Genomic DNA, 17730 nt, shown 5'->3' on the forward strand with positions numbered 1-17730 from the left:
GCTCCAAGGCCACACTGAGCTCTTACATCTTGGCACACGTGACCTGTTCAAAAGCATGGATGCACCAACAGCACAGCACCAGGGCTGTACGGCAGAGGAAATGTGTTATGTGGTTTTGGCCAAATTTCATCTAAATCTATCCTTCTTAATGGCAGACTTGATAGAAGCCCATATTTAAGGACAGTGAATTTCTCTTATTTCTAGAGATGATCACAGATAATTTGGCAAATACACATTAATGGTGTTGCAAAAGATTTCTTGATTCTATTTTGTTCTACTTTTGGTGTGAGTGGGATTTCATTATCCAGTGACAATGGGCATTTTTACAAACAAGTGAACAAAACAAGAGCTATAGAAATGAAAACATTCTGTCTCAGAGTAACAGCTGGACTATTTGAACAGCCAGCTTCCATCACCACTGGTAGTCTGTCACCTAGATTTCATTAACCAAAGTATGCTGCTGTAATTAACAGTGTAACATTTACAGTGTTGAAGTAGGAATCTATTTGGTTTTAAATTTTATTTTTTTAAAGTAAATAGATTACTCCTAATCATTCATAACTATGAAGTATCTTAAAACACTTGTTAATTTTTGGGAAGCAATAAATATGAGAATTGATGACAGAACTCCAAAATTAACTTCCCTTATATGTGTTTACTTTTCAAGATTAAAAGGTGTGGAAATACAATCAAGGAAAATTACTTGAACTTGGTTAAGAATTAATCAGTTTGATCTTTAAGTGCTTGGGAAAAGTATAGCTAAAGAATTGCATTACTCTCCAAAAAGGCAAAATACCCAAACAAGGTAATCCTCCAGTTAAGCAGATTGGGAAAAAACATTGAGACTGTGATGCCAGCAAGGTACCATAGCACCTGCTCGAGTCTAACCAGGTCTCCTTTAAAAAAAGATGTAAAAGATGTTGCAATGCCAAATAAATTATTTAAAGTAAAGTGAATTAAATTGGTTTCTTTTTTTTTTTTTCCCTCTTGCAACTGACAACTTTTTGTGACTGAGGCTGTTATTTTATGGGATTTGAAGAGCCAACCAGATTTTTGAAACACCAAGACAGCAACTGAAGGCTCTGCAGTGTAAACAGGAGCACAATTTTAAGTATTCAATGTTTAAGTAATACAAGCATCTTCTGATAAATTCTCTCCCTGCCGAAGCAGAATGATTATCAGACCAGTGATGGAGAAGATACTTGATGGAAAAATATTGACTGCAATGGACTGCAAACTTCACTTTCAGAAGTGATAATCCTCTGCCGGAGCAGAGAGATTTGTAGGTGTTTGGTACTTTTGAAGTCAAGGCAGAGATGTCAAGTGACATGCCTAGGAAATTACTTTTAAAGGTACTCCTTTGGAAAAGCATGGAGCAGAATTTCCAGCACACGGCCTTGAATGATGGCAGATTTTCACTGACTTCTCAGCAGTTCCTGCCAAGATGTCTGCTTTTGTTTGGTAGAAAATTCACAACTTCAGCAGGTGAGCAGACTGAATGAGCAATGAGCAGCTCAGTCACAAATCTCCAAGTAAAACTGAAAACTAAACCCTGGAGTTATCTCTTACTGTAATAATAATTGAGAGGGTTTAGAAAAGGAAGCTTGAGCAAAACTGCATTTGCGCTGCAATTTCCCAAATTCTTGACGCAGCTGTTAATAACCAGAATATACTGTTTCTAATTTCTTGTAAAGGAACAAAACTGCTCATGAAGTTGAAAGGCAATGACTTAAATATCCCAATGGAGCATCAGACAATAAAAGGGTATTTAAAAGAAACCATTATCATAGCTCAACACATATTAAAAGTCTCTTTATTGTGTTTTTTCTTTTTCTCTTTACCTGACAGTGTTATTTCATAAGAATAAATATTAACAGGTGAAGTATCTCTGCTGAGCCAGGACCATCATAACCAACTCCTTCCCCGGCTAATTGTTTCACTGCCCTACCCTGCTCCTTCTTGCTGGGCAGCACACCAGCCTGAAGGCCACGCTGCCCTCCAGAGGAGCTACCTGTCCACGTGGGAGTCACCACTTCCCATCTTCTGCATCCCGGGTGTTGCCAGCAGCAACACTGGCTTCAGTAAGGCTCTTCCCAGCTCATCTCCGTCTCTGCACAATCTGTGAGTTGTTCAAAACCTTCTGCAGAGCTAAAATAAGGAACAGGCTTGACAGAAAAATAGCTTCTTTCAAGACTGGTTGTTTTTTACTTGAGTCCATTCAATATGTAACCTAGCAAACATCATGATGTCCAAAGAGTGGAGAAGGAGAAGTGAGAGCAGGAATAATGTCTCACAGCAAATGCTGTGGCCACGTGCACCCTTACACAACCAGCCATCTGGGGAGTTGAGCTGAACTGCTGTACTTTGCCCCACAGCAGAACTGGAGCACTGGATTAAAAAAAAAAAAAAAAAAAAAAAAAAAAAGCATCTAAGCAGTAACTAACAGCTGAGGTGGTAGCACCTTTAGCAGCTTCAGTCATTTTGGAAATGAACTTGTGACTATCCCCTAAACCACAGACACCTCAAAAGCTGATGTTACCCTGAACTAGGAAAGGTTTATTCTTTTGTTTTTCTATTCTGAGAGCATTTTGGACTAAGAAAGATGAAACAAAACCCACATTTAAGGAAATTATACTGGTAGATGAAGGACCTAAAGTTTTAAAATGGGCAGCACTAATATAATTCTGTAAGATGTCATTTTTTTACCTCAAAATACTTCTATACTTTGAAGTCAATTGATTTTGAACCTATTACTCTAATAAAAGACAGATAATAAAATCAATATCACTTACAATAAACTTTACAATAATGGTCACATTATAATAAGCTGGGAAAAAATCTAGCATGTAGAGACTTTTTGTGCTAAATCCACCTCAAGTTTTAGTAAGCTCATTGTTCACCTGTGTGATGGAGGTTTTAGTCTGATAAACAGAATACATTGCTTGGCTTTTAAACTGATTCAAAAAGAGCTCATCCAGGAAGACCGAACACCAACAACCTTTCACCTTCAACTCAATAAATCATATCCCATTTAATTCAGTTTTTATTCAATGAAATGATGTATAAAAACTTACAAATCTGAGAACTTAACTATACACAAAAAGATGATATTCAGTTTAAACGTATACACAGAGAAGAGCTGTGGTTTGTGACTTGCCCTCTCCCACCCCTCCCCCCAAACACACACTGTCTCCATTTATGATGGGGCACTTTTTCTGTCCACTTAGACCTTCTGTTGGCCCAGTAATTACTCAGTGGGCTTCATTGCTGCTGTCAGTTTAGGTTTTTAGGCTACCAGCAAAAAATCTGGGCATCTATATAAAATAATAAAAATCAACAACTTGATTTTTAACACAAAGATGCAGTACTACCATCAGCAGTAACTAAAACTACAGAATTCACCCTTTCAGTTTTTGCAGGCTTTGTCTTGGCTTTCAAAGTAACTCATAGAGCAGAATTTCCCAGCCAGCACTACAGATTCATTTTAAAACAACCATGATCACCTGTTGCTAGAACACCGCTTTTCCTTCCTCTTAACTCATGCCATTAGACCAAATGAAATCACAGACATTCCTTGCCTGAGTAAGGGAATAAAGCTTTTCTCTCTCCTTTCATCCAGAATGACTCAAAGCTCCGTATAGCTAACAACACACGCATGTGCTGCACTAACGATGGTGCAGTGCTCACCAGTATGCCACTTCTCTAGTTTCCTTGGTAGCTTGGGTGACAACACTTACCTATTGGCTTCTCTTCAACAGGTCAATAAAAATGCACACAGCTCAGGACGTTTCAAATTTGGCTAAAAGCAACCTGTGCAATGACTAGCTTTGTCAAACAACTAAAAGACATTCCAGGCTGAATCTGAGAGCAGACGGCCAGTTACCTAAAAAGGATGTGTGCATTTATTTACCTGTACCAAATATACACACAGACACTTTATATATATATAAATCTTTATACATATACAGTATTTATATATATATATATATAAAGATTGCCATCACATTACTATTACAGCTACTTAAGTCAGAATTTGACTAAGTAACGACTTTGCTTGACTCTGAAACAGATACCCAAAGGCATACTTGAAGGAAAACATACGGCTAAAAGAAAACCAACACCCTCAGCTCTTTTTAACTCAATGAACAGAGATTTCTGCATTCCTTGAGGAAAAGTTCTGAGGGCTCAGGTTATAACCTTAATCAACTTGCATGCGGACTTGTAAAGAGCACGGTGTTTAATCTGCCAGATCTCAAAATGCCTTCTACCAGGGAAACTAAAATACATATATCCTTTGCTTACCAAACTGATACTCTGTTTCTCATTACACTCATCATTGTATCTAAATACACTTTTAAGCAATCTAAATTTTGTTTAAAATCTATTCAATTTGGAATAACTAATACTATCAACATAGTTAGCTGGATTGTTTTTTCACATGTTCCTTTGTATTAAAATCAATTTTGTTGTGGTTTGATGCAAGAGCTTTTTGTTTGTTTTGGTGGGAGAGGCAAAGTCCAATTTCCTAATGTGCCAGTACAGTTCTGGTTGCTGAAGACAAAGGGTGGGAAGGAGGTTGCTGGAAAAGATGGTGGGGTAAGTGAGGTAAGAGATAAGGGGAGGAAAAAATTGATTTAATAAAAAATGAGTAAAGAAACTTTAAAAAATTGATATAGGTTTCACATTCAGTCTAACAACACTGCTTCCTGCTCCTTTTTGATGGAGGCTAACACTGCGTTATCAGTCTCTGTGGCTTCTGTGTCCCCACCACCTAACAGAATGGAGCGATCTTCTTCTAGTGTAAAGACAGAGTTTTGATTTTGGCACGAATGTTTGACTACTTCATTGGGAGTTGAAAAAGTTTTGTCACACAAGTTACATTTGTAGGGCTTGTTGGTCTGTACTAGCATGTTGTCCATTTGACTGCCTTCCTCAAAAGTACAGAGCTCCAGAGTCTGTTTATCCACCATGGTGTACGTGTCCATGCTCTGGTTTAGGCACACGTGTCTGGCAGCCTGGTTAGCCCTACAAAAGCTTTTGTCACAAGTGCTGCACTTGAAGGGCTTGCCCGTGTGTATGTACATGTGCTCCCTCCAGTGGCTTTTCTGAATAAATTTGCGACCACAGATGGAACATTCATATTTCCGTCTCTTTACCTCCCTCTCTTGATCTGCCTGCTCCAGGTTGTCAATATCTGCGATATCGGAGGGGGGAGGTGTCTCTGACTGCTGCTGCCCATCAATTATTGGGGAGTCTGAGATCTGCTGCAGCTCGCTGTCACTAATCATCCCCGCTTCAGGCACTTCCATGGCATCTTTATCAGCTGTGTTGTTACAGAGAGACAAAGAAATATTACTTTCTCCCTGCTGGCTAGATGTGAAGGGAACTCCCGTGTGGATCTGCAGGTGCTCCCGCAAGCTGCTGCGCAGGTTGAACCGGCGACCGCAGAGGTGACAGGCATAGTATTTTGGGAAGCTTCCATTCCTTTTCATAATACTTGGCTTGACATGTGCTATTGTGAGAGAGGCAGGCTGTTCATCTGAAGAAGATGCTTCCATATTGGCCTCTTCTCCCGAAGGTGAATTATTACCAGCAGCGGATACCAGTTCTGGAGATAAAGAAGATGGCAATGGGTCAGAAGCAGACATATTTGTCCGGGTCACTTGTGGCAGATTTGCACCCAACTGCGACAGCTGCGAGCCTTCAGAAGCCTGCTCTTGGTTCATCCGGGATGTCTGAGGCCGTGGTTCTCGCCCAAGTTTGTCCGTCGCTGACGTAACCTTAGTGGGATGCCTTATCTGGTGATCTGCAATCTGAATGCCATATAATGAAGATGCTAATGGAAAGACTTGATCCGGGTGAGAAAAAGTTCCCTGACTTGCAAGGCTGGCCTCTTGAATTAGTGGATATGCATGCAGAAACTTTATTCCCTGTTCTAGTCGAACTGGGTCAATGAGTTGTGGTGCCATCTTCCCAGTGTACATCAAATGCAAGAGATAACTGAAGATATCTGGCTGTATGTCGGTCGCTTTCAAACGGACACATTCACTGAAAGGTGAAACAAAATTATCAATAAGACATAAAGAAAATATTTTTTCCCAGTTCTAGGTTATTCAAGCCTTGATAAAAATAGGAGGTTTCTACTTAAATTCAAAAGTCAGAATCTGCAATAAATATTAAGGGAAATGCCTTACTGTGAAAGAGCTAATCTTAGGAGCTACTTGAAAGATGACTTCTTTCCTCGGTGAAGTAACTGGCTTGAAAGAAAAGCTGTCCCATTGCAACCTGTACCATTTTAAATTGCTTTTATGTTGTAAAGTGTTGTCACACATTAATATATTTTGTAAACTGCAAAGACATTTCCCCTCTTTTCTTGGCTGGATTCAAACAGATCTGTAGCTAAATTACAGCCTGCTCGCACGGGAGCTCTAAATTCACAGACCAATAAACTTTTCTCAGTATTTAGCCCTGAAAACACCTAATTCATCTGGCACTTGCCTGCTGGGCTTCTATGTCCTACTAGGGTTTACAGCTACAGTTCAGCAAATGTGCAGTATTGTGCTATCCCAAGTGCATTATGATCCAGAAACCATGTGGGACAGGGCGTGAATTCACCCGGGGATCTGATGCAACAGGTGTAACCCCTGGAATCCAGGTTCTTTACACAGCAGAACAGCAGATTTTTTCCTTGCACAGGGAGGGAGAAACAGCAGCACCAGTGGACTGCCTGGTCAGCCTAGCAGTCCCTTGATTAAAGCACTCGAAAGGAGATGCTTTGGCTGTGATCCCCTCTTCAGCCCAACAGGACTGAAACCAACACCCCCCTCCAGCTCAGAGTGTGTCCAATGCATCAATGCTCTGGACTGAGACAGCTACCACTGCTCTAGCTAAGCCTGTATCTCTGTGCAGAAAGTAAGGCAAGGTTCACAGAAGAAGAAACCAGGGAACATCTTTTTGAGGTCAGTTAGCTAACTGGAGAGGAACTGGGATTCTAATTATTTTTCATAAGTATTTGTAGCTCCTCTATTAAAAAAACAAACATAAATAAACCACAAAAATTCAAAAATGGACATGATTGTGTGCTGTGGTTTGAATGCTCTAACTAGAGAAGGCTACCAAGCTGAGGAGGAAATTATAGCCAGTTCTTCAGTTTCTTGAGGTGCACCCTTCTTGAGCTCTGTGACTGCTTCTGAATTCAGATATATGACGCAAAAGTAAACTTGCAATGATGTCTTTCAAAGATGACTGTGTGCTTTTGAAGGAGCATCAAGAGTGATAACATCTGCCTGCAGTCTTTTTTCAGAAGTGCAAACGCACTTCTGTCCTAGCAGTTCACTTCTGGTTAAGAACTCTTAGCCAAAGAGTTAAGTGTGAATCACTTAACTAACTTTTTGAGTTAGTTCAAGTATTTTGGAAAAAGACCAAAAAATCTTTAAATCTCACACTCTGGTGATCTTTTCAATCTCCTCAATGTAAGCCTGTGGTACAGAAATAATAAAAAAAAAAAACACTGAAAGAAAAATACCACAACCCCCCTTATTTTCCACCATTATACAGTATTCTATTATTTAATTGACAATAAACTGCAAAGAAATTAAACACATATATCTCTTTTGTAAGTTTATTTCTCACAATCTCCTAGCAAGTACTTACTGGATTGTATGTAACATTACACAAACGTCAAGAACAGTGTCAAGACAGAGTAGAAGACAGTGATTGGGGGAAGGAAAGTGCAGGAGAGAAGACAGGATCCTTGAAGTATTCAGTTGTAGAAATTCAATTTTCTATGTTTTTTTAAGGATAAAGAACTTATGCTAAATTATAAAATTAGTGTTAATGAATCACAGTTTGACTTTAATATGTTTGAAAGTGAGGTTCTAGTTTGCAGTTAAGACGCTCTTTATGTCATAACAAGAAGCAAAAAGAACATTTTGTTGCTAGACTTCCTTAGCTTAGTTAGCTGAACAACATTTAAATGGTGAACCTTTTTAGAGTTACCTGGTTTGATGAACAAACAACATCTTGAAGTAGTTGGAGAAAGAAGCGAGGACAGATTTGTGTGCCTTGAAGTAGACATCCCCAATGGCAACTGTGCAGTCACACAGGAAACCGAACTCTCTCTGAGCATTTAGCTGCTGCAGCAGAATAAGTCCATGGTTGGCCAAATCCATTTTTTTACACTCTGAAAAGCAAATGACTTGCATGTAAAACTTTACAGTAGGTGCACAGATGCAACAGTAGCTGTCTCTTAACAGATATTTTCTCCAATATCCAGATGCCATGCTTTAGTAACACATCTTAATCCCAAGTTACTGTGTAAGATACCTTACACATAGGCAAGGATTTCTCTTTCATGATGGGAAATGCGATTACCAAGGTGTGAGTGATTTGCCAAGGCTCAAAGAGCAAAGGAGAACCAGGACCAAAGTGTTGTGGAAAGGCATGGTGTGGGTACTTGGATACAGAAATATAAATAGCTAAGGAAGAGGAAGATACATTAACAAGTAGTAAAAACACCTATACAGAGTGGGAAAAAGGAAGCCTTTTGGTTGCCACTTGTCTGCTAAAATAGGAAAACTGATTTTCCATTCTGATGTTAGTCACTCTCACCTACACCAGTAGGAGAGACACAACCCAATAAAAGACAAGTTAGATAATTTTAACCTGGATTTTCAGTGTCTCTGTATATCTTTTACCTAAAAGTTATGAGTCCATCCAGCTGAATCCAAGCCCAGCATTAAATAACTGAACAATGGTGATGGTTATGCCCTCTCCTGGGAAATACCAGATACATACCTTAATCTTCCCAGGCTCAAACAGTGAATTCATTTTAGGTATTGGCAACTCTGGACTATCAATACAGGATATTGATATCCTGTATAGAGGGGCCAACCTTTTCACCTAGTAACTATTGATCTATTTATTGAGACCAGCCATAATAGCATTTTTAAGAAGTCTGCATGCCTCATGCCTGCCTAGAACATCAAGAAACTCAAAGGGTGAGAGGTGCAGTTCTGTCCACTGCAGGTAGGATAACCAACAGTGAAATGTGGCACTGACCCGAGCCCCCCTAGGCCAGGGCTTCCAATGCCCCTCACCCTCCTGGGCACCTCCTTGTACCAGATGCTGGAGGCTGCCCATAAAGAACAAACTTTTTCTCAAGGATTCAAGGGCAGTCTTGGAAGCAAAAATTGGTAGCTTTGGGGGAAAAAAATACACAGGAAAACACATCAGGACAGCTACCCATGGTTGGATGGATGGATGAATACAGGGCTAGTAAGATCAGCAAGTGGAAACAAACTTCATCAAAGCAAATAGAGCTTTGGGAAAAGTGAAAGTATGAAGCAATATAAATCTGTACATAAACATACAAAACAGCAAGAGAAGCCAACAAAATTCCTGGCCATGTAATGCTCAGAACAGAAACAGAACAGAATGAGAAGGTGAAACTAGAAGTGGATAAAAAATTTTTTAAAAAGTCTTGGGCGTTTTCCCCTCTAAACTTAAAAGCAAGTTATTGGAATTTAAGTCAGGTTCAAGCAGCTAGTTTCTTTTATACAGTAAAAGCATGGCTTTTTGGGAAAGAGAACAGAAATGTATTCCACATATGCCAGTATGTTTAGTCACTAGAGAAGCAAGTATTTCTACTTGCTGGACAGGGAAGAACTCCCTCACATTTAAAGGAATAACCAGGCTGACCAAATGCATTTTTTTTGCATTCACATGAGATCAGAACTCACTGGAGGCAAGGGTGTAAAGACAAAGAAAGAAATACAGTGTAAGATACAGCTGATTATTTTCTTACAGTTAATAAGAGAAAAAGAAGTTAGGTTTTAACTCTCTTTAGGTACATATCCTCCTCCCTAAACTAACGTTTGGATAACTAAGTTTGTACATACAATATGCTAAGACTCTCTCTCTCTCTCTCCACAAGAGGGAATACTTGCTGTCAGCAGGAACAAAAATCATATTTGATGTTATTTAATCCTGCAAGATGCCTCATGTGGGTGATGTTACAGAAAACATGCTAGATTTTTTTTTTTACCTTTGATTATTGTGTTCTACATTTTAAAATTCAGTCTAGTTTGCACTTGGACAAGAAAACTTGCCAAGCAGAGCAAACCATTGATGTGAAGGCACTCCAAGCCAGACAAGCATTCTTTCTAGTTATTACCGTCCTAAGTGTGTTTAGTTTGGAGCTTCACTCTTACCCCGAACAGCAAGCCCTTCCTTAACGACCTGAATTGAACTTTTAAAAAGATGATACATGTGCACAACATTGTGTTTTGCATGTATCTGGACGATATCTAAACGCTCTAGCTGAAAGCACTGCAGTAATTACACTCTAAGGAAATGACAGGGCAGATGAAAGGAGCGAGGAAAGCACTTAGCACATTACAGGTATGCGTGTGCTCAGGAATTTTACCCTTAGCTAAATGAAGCGGCGATTAACACCGGCACGGCCGTATTTCAGTGCTGACCGATTCAACAAGTGTGCGAAATGCTTCTCGTGCCCGAAACCCCGCGGGGACAGCGCTTCCCTGCCCGGCCCGCTCCGCCGCGGCTTTGGAAGTTACCTAATCTGTTCAGCGGGGCCGAGCCCGTTCGGGCAGGGCGCTCGCTGCGGTGACCCCGCAGGGAAAAGGGGGCGGCACAAGCCCAGGATAACACCGGGGAAGCGCCGGTACCGCACCGCGGCAGTGAGCCGGCTACGGGCAGCCAAGCGGGCTGGCAGGGAACAGCTCGGGCACGGCGCTTCCCGCTCTGCCCTCGCACCCCGGGCAGCGAACCTCGACAGCACCGAGCCCGCGGCGCCGCTCCCGCTCCGACGGCGGAGGGCACCGGCGCGGCCCCGGCCGCTCACAGACGCGCCGCACCTCCCGCAGCGGCGGCGGCAGGCGCCCGCTCGGCCTTCGCCCTCAGCCCGGGCGGCGGGCGGGACCCGCGATGGGCCTTCCGTGCCTCCCAGCCCCGCCGGGGCGCTCCCGCCTTCTCCCGGCCGGGGGCGTGTCCGGCCGCGCGCCCGCTCCATGCCCGGAGCACGCTCGGCCCCAGTGCGGGAGCGGACGGCGCTCTCCCATTGGCCGCCGGGGCGGAAGGCCGGGCGGCCGCGCGCCGCTCTCACTGGCTGCGCCCCGCCCCTCCCTCCTCCCGCTGGCCCCGCCCACACCCCCCCGCGCACGCCACGCGCGCACGGACGGGACGGAGACGGCGCGCGAGACGCAGCGCGAGCGGAGCCGCCAGGGCGCGCGAGACGGGAAGAGCCGCCGCCGCCGCCGCCGCCAGGGCCGGCCCAGCCCAACCCGCCGGGGGGGGGCGGGGGACAGGCGGGGCCGCCCCGCCCCGCGCGCGCCGGATCCCGCTGCTGCTGCTGCCGCCGCCACCGCCGCCGAAGGGGGCGGGAGGGAGGCAGCGCGGGCCTCAACCGGCCGAGCCGAGCCCCGCGCCAGGCGGCACCGGTCCCCCCGACCTCCTCCCTCTCTTCCTCTCTCTCCGCGACCCACCCACTTCCCTCCGGCACGGCCCGGCCCTCCCCTCGGTGCGCACCCATCCCCCCCCGTACCGTGTCCCGGATGCAGCCGCCTGGCCCGGCCCGGTCCGGCCCGGTCCGGTCCGGCGGGGATTCACCGGGCAGTTCCACCTCCCGCCCCGCAACCCCCTCGGCCCGCTCGGACCCGGCGGGGCCCGGGGAGCCCCTCACACACAATGCGGAGGTAGGGCCGAGCAGGCCCCGCCGCGCCCCCGCCGCCGCGCTCACCTGGGGGGCGTGGGGGCCGCCGGGTGGCGCCGCGCGGGGGCCGCCGCCGTCTCCGCGCCCGGCAGCAGCAACAACGGAGTCAGCGCGGCGGCGGCGGCGGCGGCTTTTCCTGTCCGGTTACGTTCGGGTCACATGACCGGGAGCGGAGCACAGAGGCTGCGGCGAGGAGCCCCCGCCGTGGGGGAGGGGAGGCGGCGAGCGCTGTGGCGGCAGCGGGAGACACCCAGCCCCCGCCCCTCCCTCCGCGCCCGCCCCACCACCGGGAACGGGAGCGGCCCTCCCGCCTTCCGGGCACCCCCGGGGCAAAGCTGCTGCTCCCGTACTAGCCAGGCGCGCTGCCCCTTTAAAACTCCCGGGCGGCGGAGGCCGGTGTAGCCCCCCTGCACCCCCCTCTGCCTCCAGCGCTGCGGGATAACGGGGATCGTGTAGACGTGCGGGGATGGGATGGGACGGGACAGGACGGGATGGGATGGGATGGGATGGGGCGGTGCTGTGCCGCGCCCGCCGCCGCCTTCCCGGCGCCCGTCCGTCCTCGCCGTGGCGGCAGAGGCTGCTCGGTGCCGCCGCCGGGGGGCCCCGAGCGGCTCCCGCCGGGCGGTGCTTGGCGGCGGGTGTGGGATGGAGGGATGGATGCCGGCGGGTTCTGCCCTTGCGCTCGCTGCCGGGGAGGAGTGACGGGCGCAGGTGCGTCCCGGCGCTTCTCGCGGACTTGCCGGGGATGTGGGAGACGGGGACGGGCCGGCAGCGGCGGGACGCGGTGTCCCGGGCCTATCGGGCACGAACTCTGAGAGCCGGTGCCCTCCTCCGCGTCACCCTGGCTGCTGTCCAGGTGTCATTTATAGCAAGTCTCGCTCCGGTGCGTCGGGAAGGGGCGGCGTGGGACCGATCTCTGTGAAACTGACCTGGCCACGCCGTGGCTGAGCTGTCAGATGGGAGGTTACAAGATCAGTTGTCAAAAAGAGTGATTCAGAGTACAAACGTGGAAAGGTTGGGTCTGCTTGCGGTCTCTTCAGCTGGATGCAGGTTATTTGAAGTGGGTATTCTTAACTTGCCTTTCTAAGGGATGATATAGCTGCCGTATGTAAAAATCACATCTGCAACTTCCCACAGTGGCAGATCTGGTTGTGGTGGAGTGCAGAGGGAAGGTGGCTGTAGCAAGGCCTCATTTTATCCAGATCCAAGGCATGCTGTAGAATAATACACGGATGCTTATAAAACTGCATAAAGAAGTACACCAACAAATGTACTTGGAAAAAAATTGTTGGTCTTGCAGAAGTTACTAAGTCAGAGCTGTTAGCATGGAGCAGGGATGCTGTCTTCTACAAGAGGCCGGGAGGCCCTTGGATGTGATTTCCAGGCAGGGAATCAGTCCAGGGACAGCCTGGATACATCTGCTAAGCAGAGCAGTGGCATGGACAGAACCATTTTCAGAGAGAAACTTTGTCACTTTGTTGTTGAAGTCTTGTGGGAAGATGTTTGGCCAGCAATAGGTAAAGGGGGTTCCTTGGCACCCTCTGCCCTGGAGCCCTGCTCCTGCTGTCCTCCAGTGTGCTTTTCGTTGTTGATGGGGAACAGCATATGCTACAATGCCAGCTGTCTGAATTAGGTCCAGATGATTATTACATTTTAGGATACTTATTTAAGCAAACATTTAGGGGCCTAGCTGTACTTGGGATGTTGTTTGCATGGTAATTAAATAAGATATACTATGGAAAAAAAGGCCCAAACTTTGAACTTTGTGTCTTGACAGCAGGTGTGCTGATGGGGAGGAGGAGTCTTGTATCTTGTCTGGTTTGTAGATCCACAGATAATTGCAGCCATCCCAGACTGTTGTTACTTCTACAGGGTCTAAACTGATAAAGGATTAGACCAGTTTTATGTGAGTCTGTCTGACTAAGCCATCTCCCACTGAAATTAATGGATATCTTGATAGGCACAGCTTGATTCTTTGCATCAAATAGCTCATGAATATTAATTTATTTACCCAACTTAAACTGCATTTGAAAAGTGCAGGACAAAAACCAACAAACCAACCCCAAAACCCAAGGACTTTTCATTTTAATGGAGCTGGAAGCTGTCTGCTGCTGTTCCAGTACTTAGAATAAAGCATCTGAACAGAACCTAATCTTTAAGACCCATCTCAAATAGCTGAGATCTTAAAACCATGTCCATTGTAGTCCAGCACAACTCGTGGAGTTCTGCTATGTGAGCATGTGGCAGAAAGTTTATAGAGTGTATTTAACCAGTCTACTTGGCAATTTTTCCCCTGAATGGTTTCCCTTGCATTTCAGTTTTGCAAGCTAAATACAAAGTAAAGATAGTAGATGGGCATTTGTACTCAAGTTGCTTAGTGTTTGATGATCTGTCTCATTCTCCTGGAAGATATTGAAAAAGTTATATAATTTTTAATTTAACTGAGTGGGCTACTTAGGAAAACCAGTGTGTTTCTGGCAAATATCTGGCAGGCTTTTTGGCCTCTTTTTCTTTTATGCTGAACTTGGCATTTGTGTGGGATTCTCCTCTGTGCTGTCTCTGAAACTGGAGAAAAAATTAACTTGGCTATGGTTTATTTGTATTATTAACAGCTCATAATTCAGCTGTAAATCACCTTTATTTATACTGCAGTATTTGAATCCAGCAATAATGCAGTTTCTAATCCTATTAGATTCAAGGCCTGTTGGAATCTGTAGAAAGATGGTTGTGTTGAGTGTAATGTTGCCAAACTTCACAACTTCAGTACTGACACCTGAGACGTGTCACCTGTGTCACAGGGAGTGATAACCATTCACCTGATGAATTTGGGACACCCAACTTATCATGTGGATCTAAAATATTACTCTATCTCTTCAGATTTTTGGGGTTGTTTGTTTCTTAGGTTACAATCCATGCACCTGAAATTACTGAATTTCTGATACATAGAAATGTATCCATGTCTCATTAAGTGGCATTACTGTGCTTTTAGTTTTTATGTGCTGGCTTTTCCTCCTGAGTTGCTAGAGGTACTAGATTAGGATTTCTTTCCCACTTTTATGACTTTTTGAAAGGACTGTTCAGAATGTTTGAGATTGTGCTCAGATGTGTGTAGCACTTTCTTAGGTGTGATGCTGTTGATGACAGGATCAGTCCCTAGGTTTTGGGTTTTACTTCAGTCTGCACGTACTTGGATTAGAGGCAGCATTTTGTCTGATAAGATCATATTTTACATTGTAAATGAGTGTGCTGCTGATGATATAAGTGTTAATAGGATGACGGAAGTGTCTGCTAATCTGAGTAAAAAGTCACTTGAGCAGTGGGAGGAACTTGATCCAGTCTCAAGTCCTGTAAGTGTGTCTTCTTGGATGAGTTCAGTTGAAATCTGGAGTGGAATGGCAGATTTTTTTATTGCTGTAGTCAAAAACTCAACAGCTCTAGTGATGTTAATTAGGCTCAAAGTGCTAAGATTTTTTGTGAGTTTTCAAATTTTTCAGCATTTTTGAAAAGTAAGAGAGCAGAGTCGCTGTTCTGAAGAACACTTTGTCACTGCTCCCTGCAACACTGCTGACACACTCCCAGAGGAGTGGAAGCCACAGGGATCTGGGAGTTGCAAGTCCTGGGCAATGCGTGGGAATTGTTCCCCGAAGGTGTGGGACCCTATTTCACATCGGTACAACTGTAGTAAACCAAGAGTTTATGTCAATGCTGTAAATCTGTTTTATTAGCACAGCTGCCATTTCTAATACTTCCACTTTGGATTTATGCTGGCAAGAAGGCTTGGTGGCAAGTGTGACAGGTGCAATAGCGTCTTCCTGGAACATTGTACCTCTTGAGAATCTCCAAGCTTTTCATCCAGGACTCTCCTTCCCCTGTTAGAATTGTGAACATAGTTTAGCCAAGTCTCACCTGTCTTTCAGACAGCATTCTAGGAATGTAAAAGTGATCCTTGGGAAAACTGATGTACGGGCCCACAGCAATAGTGGAATAGCTCTGCTTTTTCTTGCCTTGGCTGCCATACTCTTCCTTGCCTTGCTGTTGGTGATAGGTGAGTGGTCATCCCCAATGAGATCTGAGCTTTCATATTTTTGTTGCCAGTAGTTTTGGTGGTCTGAGAGGTGAAGGAGATCCATGGTGTGTGAGACACCTTTTGTGTAGGCTGTTTGAGCTGAAAAAGATGAAGAAATGGATCTTTGTTGTTCTGTAGGCTAAGCTGGTCTTCTGGTATCAGGATATTAAGAATTGATTCTACACCTTGTGTACAAAACTAGAGTAGCTGCAATTTAGACCAGGGGAAGTAATTATAACCATTCTTTTGCCAGTACAATGTATGTCATTTAAAGAAATAGTTTAACTGTGTTATAGTTTTTCTTGTTAGGAGACTCCTCTCTGTCAGAAATTTTCAGTGTAACCCAACTAACACAATTCTTGCGGTGCAGATTAGCCATCTATTTCCTGCCTTTGGCTTAGTCTGAAATGAGCCTTTTACATGGGCCCTGCCCACTTTTAACAGGTAAAATCAAACACGACAATATCCTCTTGGCTGGAGCGACACTGTTAATGGAGGTTGACTATAAAGTTACAGCAATATATGTACTTGCATGTATTATTTTCCTTAGGAAAAAAAGATTCAAACTGCAGTGGTTCCCAAGTGCATTTTTAATGGCCATGCAGGTGAGGTGTTGCAGAGGAAGCAGCTCTCAATGACAGAGCTCCAGGGAGGTTTGTGTATGCATACAGCAAGCAGAGCTGATGCGAACAGTGCAGCAGAGAGCAGAGATTGACTCTGTAGCCATGAGTGCTGTCACCCCAGAAAAACAGGTCTGGAATTGAGTCACAGCTCTCAGCATTCCTTGCTGTTTTACAAATAGCTACTCTTGTGACAACTTCCCAGCAGATCTGCCAAAGAAAATCATATGTAAGTTATCCTTTACCTTATGTGACAGAAAAAGCACAGATAGAAGCAGTTTGCACAGTGATCCTTATAAACAATGGTCTAACAAGGCTCCATATGAACAGATTTTTACCATTGTCTTAATTTTTAAAAAAAGGTTAAAATTTCAGAATGCTGGGTATTTTAGGATTCCTCTCTGGTTTTCCTTGTATATTCTGTATTTATTGCTATTACATTTTTTTTCCCTCAAGTGACCCTTACTGGTTAGAGTAGATCCATTTTGATGAACACTCAGACTGTTCAAACTGTAGTGATGATGGTTGTTTTCAGTTACACCAGGAGAGCATGGGGTGGGTGAGGCAGGCAAAAAATGGGTGTGTTCTCACAAATAAGGCAGTTCTGTGTTGCTTCTGGAGCTTGAGCCTCATCCTGCCTGTGCCATAAAACTTCCCCCTGGTCAGGCCATGTGTACATGTGTACAGGCTCCCCAAGGGATCTCTGCCTTGAAGCAGAAACAGGGACTGCAGGCAGGGAGAGTTTCCCACGTGCTGTGTGGTCACAGAGGGCTCTACTCCCTGGTATATTGTGCAGTGAAAGCTCAAGTTACGTTCTTGGTGAATTCAATTCCCAGCTTGGTTCTCTACGTGTAATATAGCAAGAGGATTCTCTATAGAGTTAGCTGCTAATACAAAAGCCCCTCATGCTTGGATGCAGCTGCCAGTGTGTACACCATGAAAAAAACGGATACAAAGTTTTAAAGGTCTGTTAAGGCTTAACTGAAGCTTTTGCATTTTTTTGCAAACTGTGACTAGCCACTCAATGGAGTAAGCAGGGCTGGGGGCTTGGCAAGAAGCATAGTATGACTTTATGCCTATGATTTTATGTGCCAATATAAACTGATTTACAGTTTCAAAAGTAACTGCACTTCTTTTGTTTTGAGGTGTTGGTAACTCTTACAGTCCTGAGACAGAATACTTCAGATAATCCAGCCTAGACACTTTATGCTTTTAAAGAGCATTTAGGAGTCCTCTGATGACTTTGTTAAAACCACTTTTCTTACTGATGCAATTGGTCTGCATATATACATTTTAGCAATTTAGTTGAAACA

The 17730-nt window shown here is 44.7% G+C and overlaps 1 protein-coding gene across 2 annotated transcripts; it reads right to left on the bottom strand.

Moving 5' to 3' along the window:
* Positions 1 to 1799: 1799 nt before the first annotated feature.
* ZBTB2 (zinc finger and BTB domain containing 2) lies at positions 1800 to 12174 on the bottom strand. 2 transcript variants are annotated; one of them, XM_041469937.1, is made up of 3 exons: positions 11759 to 12174; positions 7999 to 8182; positions 1800 to 6048 (listed from the first exon to the last, which is right to left on the bottom strand). In XM_041469937.1, the coding sequence occupies exons 2-3, from the start codon at positions 8169 to 8171 to the stop codon at positions 4686 to 4688; spliced, it is 1536 nt and encodes a 511-aa protein (XP_041325871.1). In that variant the 5' UTR covers positions 8172 to 8182; positions 11759 to 12174; the 3' UTR covers positions 1800 to 4685. The 2 variants fall into 2 exon arrangements, with proteins under 2 accessions (XP_041325871.1, XP_041325870.1); XM_041469936.1 differs by lacking the exon at positions 11759 to 12174 and having other exon boundaries at positions 7999 to 8198.
* Positions 12175 to 17730: the final 5556 nt, after the last annotated feature.

Source organism: Pyrgilauda ruficollis, unplaced genomic scaffold (genome assembly GCF_017590135.1).
Source record: "Pyrgilauda ruficollis isolate IOZ18807 unplaced genomic scaffold, ASM1759013v1 scaffold24, whole genome shotgun sequence".
NCBI classification, from domain to species: domain Eukaryota; kingdom Metazoa; phylum Chordata; class Aves; order Passeriformes; family Passeridae; genus Pyrgilauda; species Pyrgilauda ruficollis.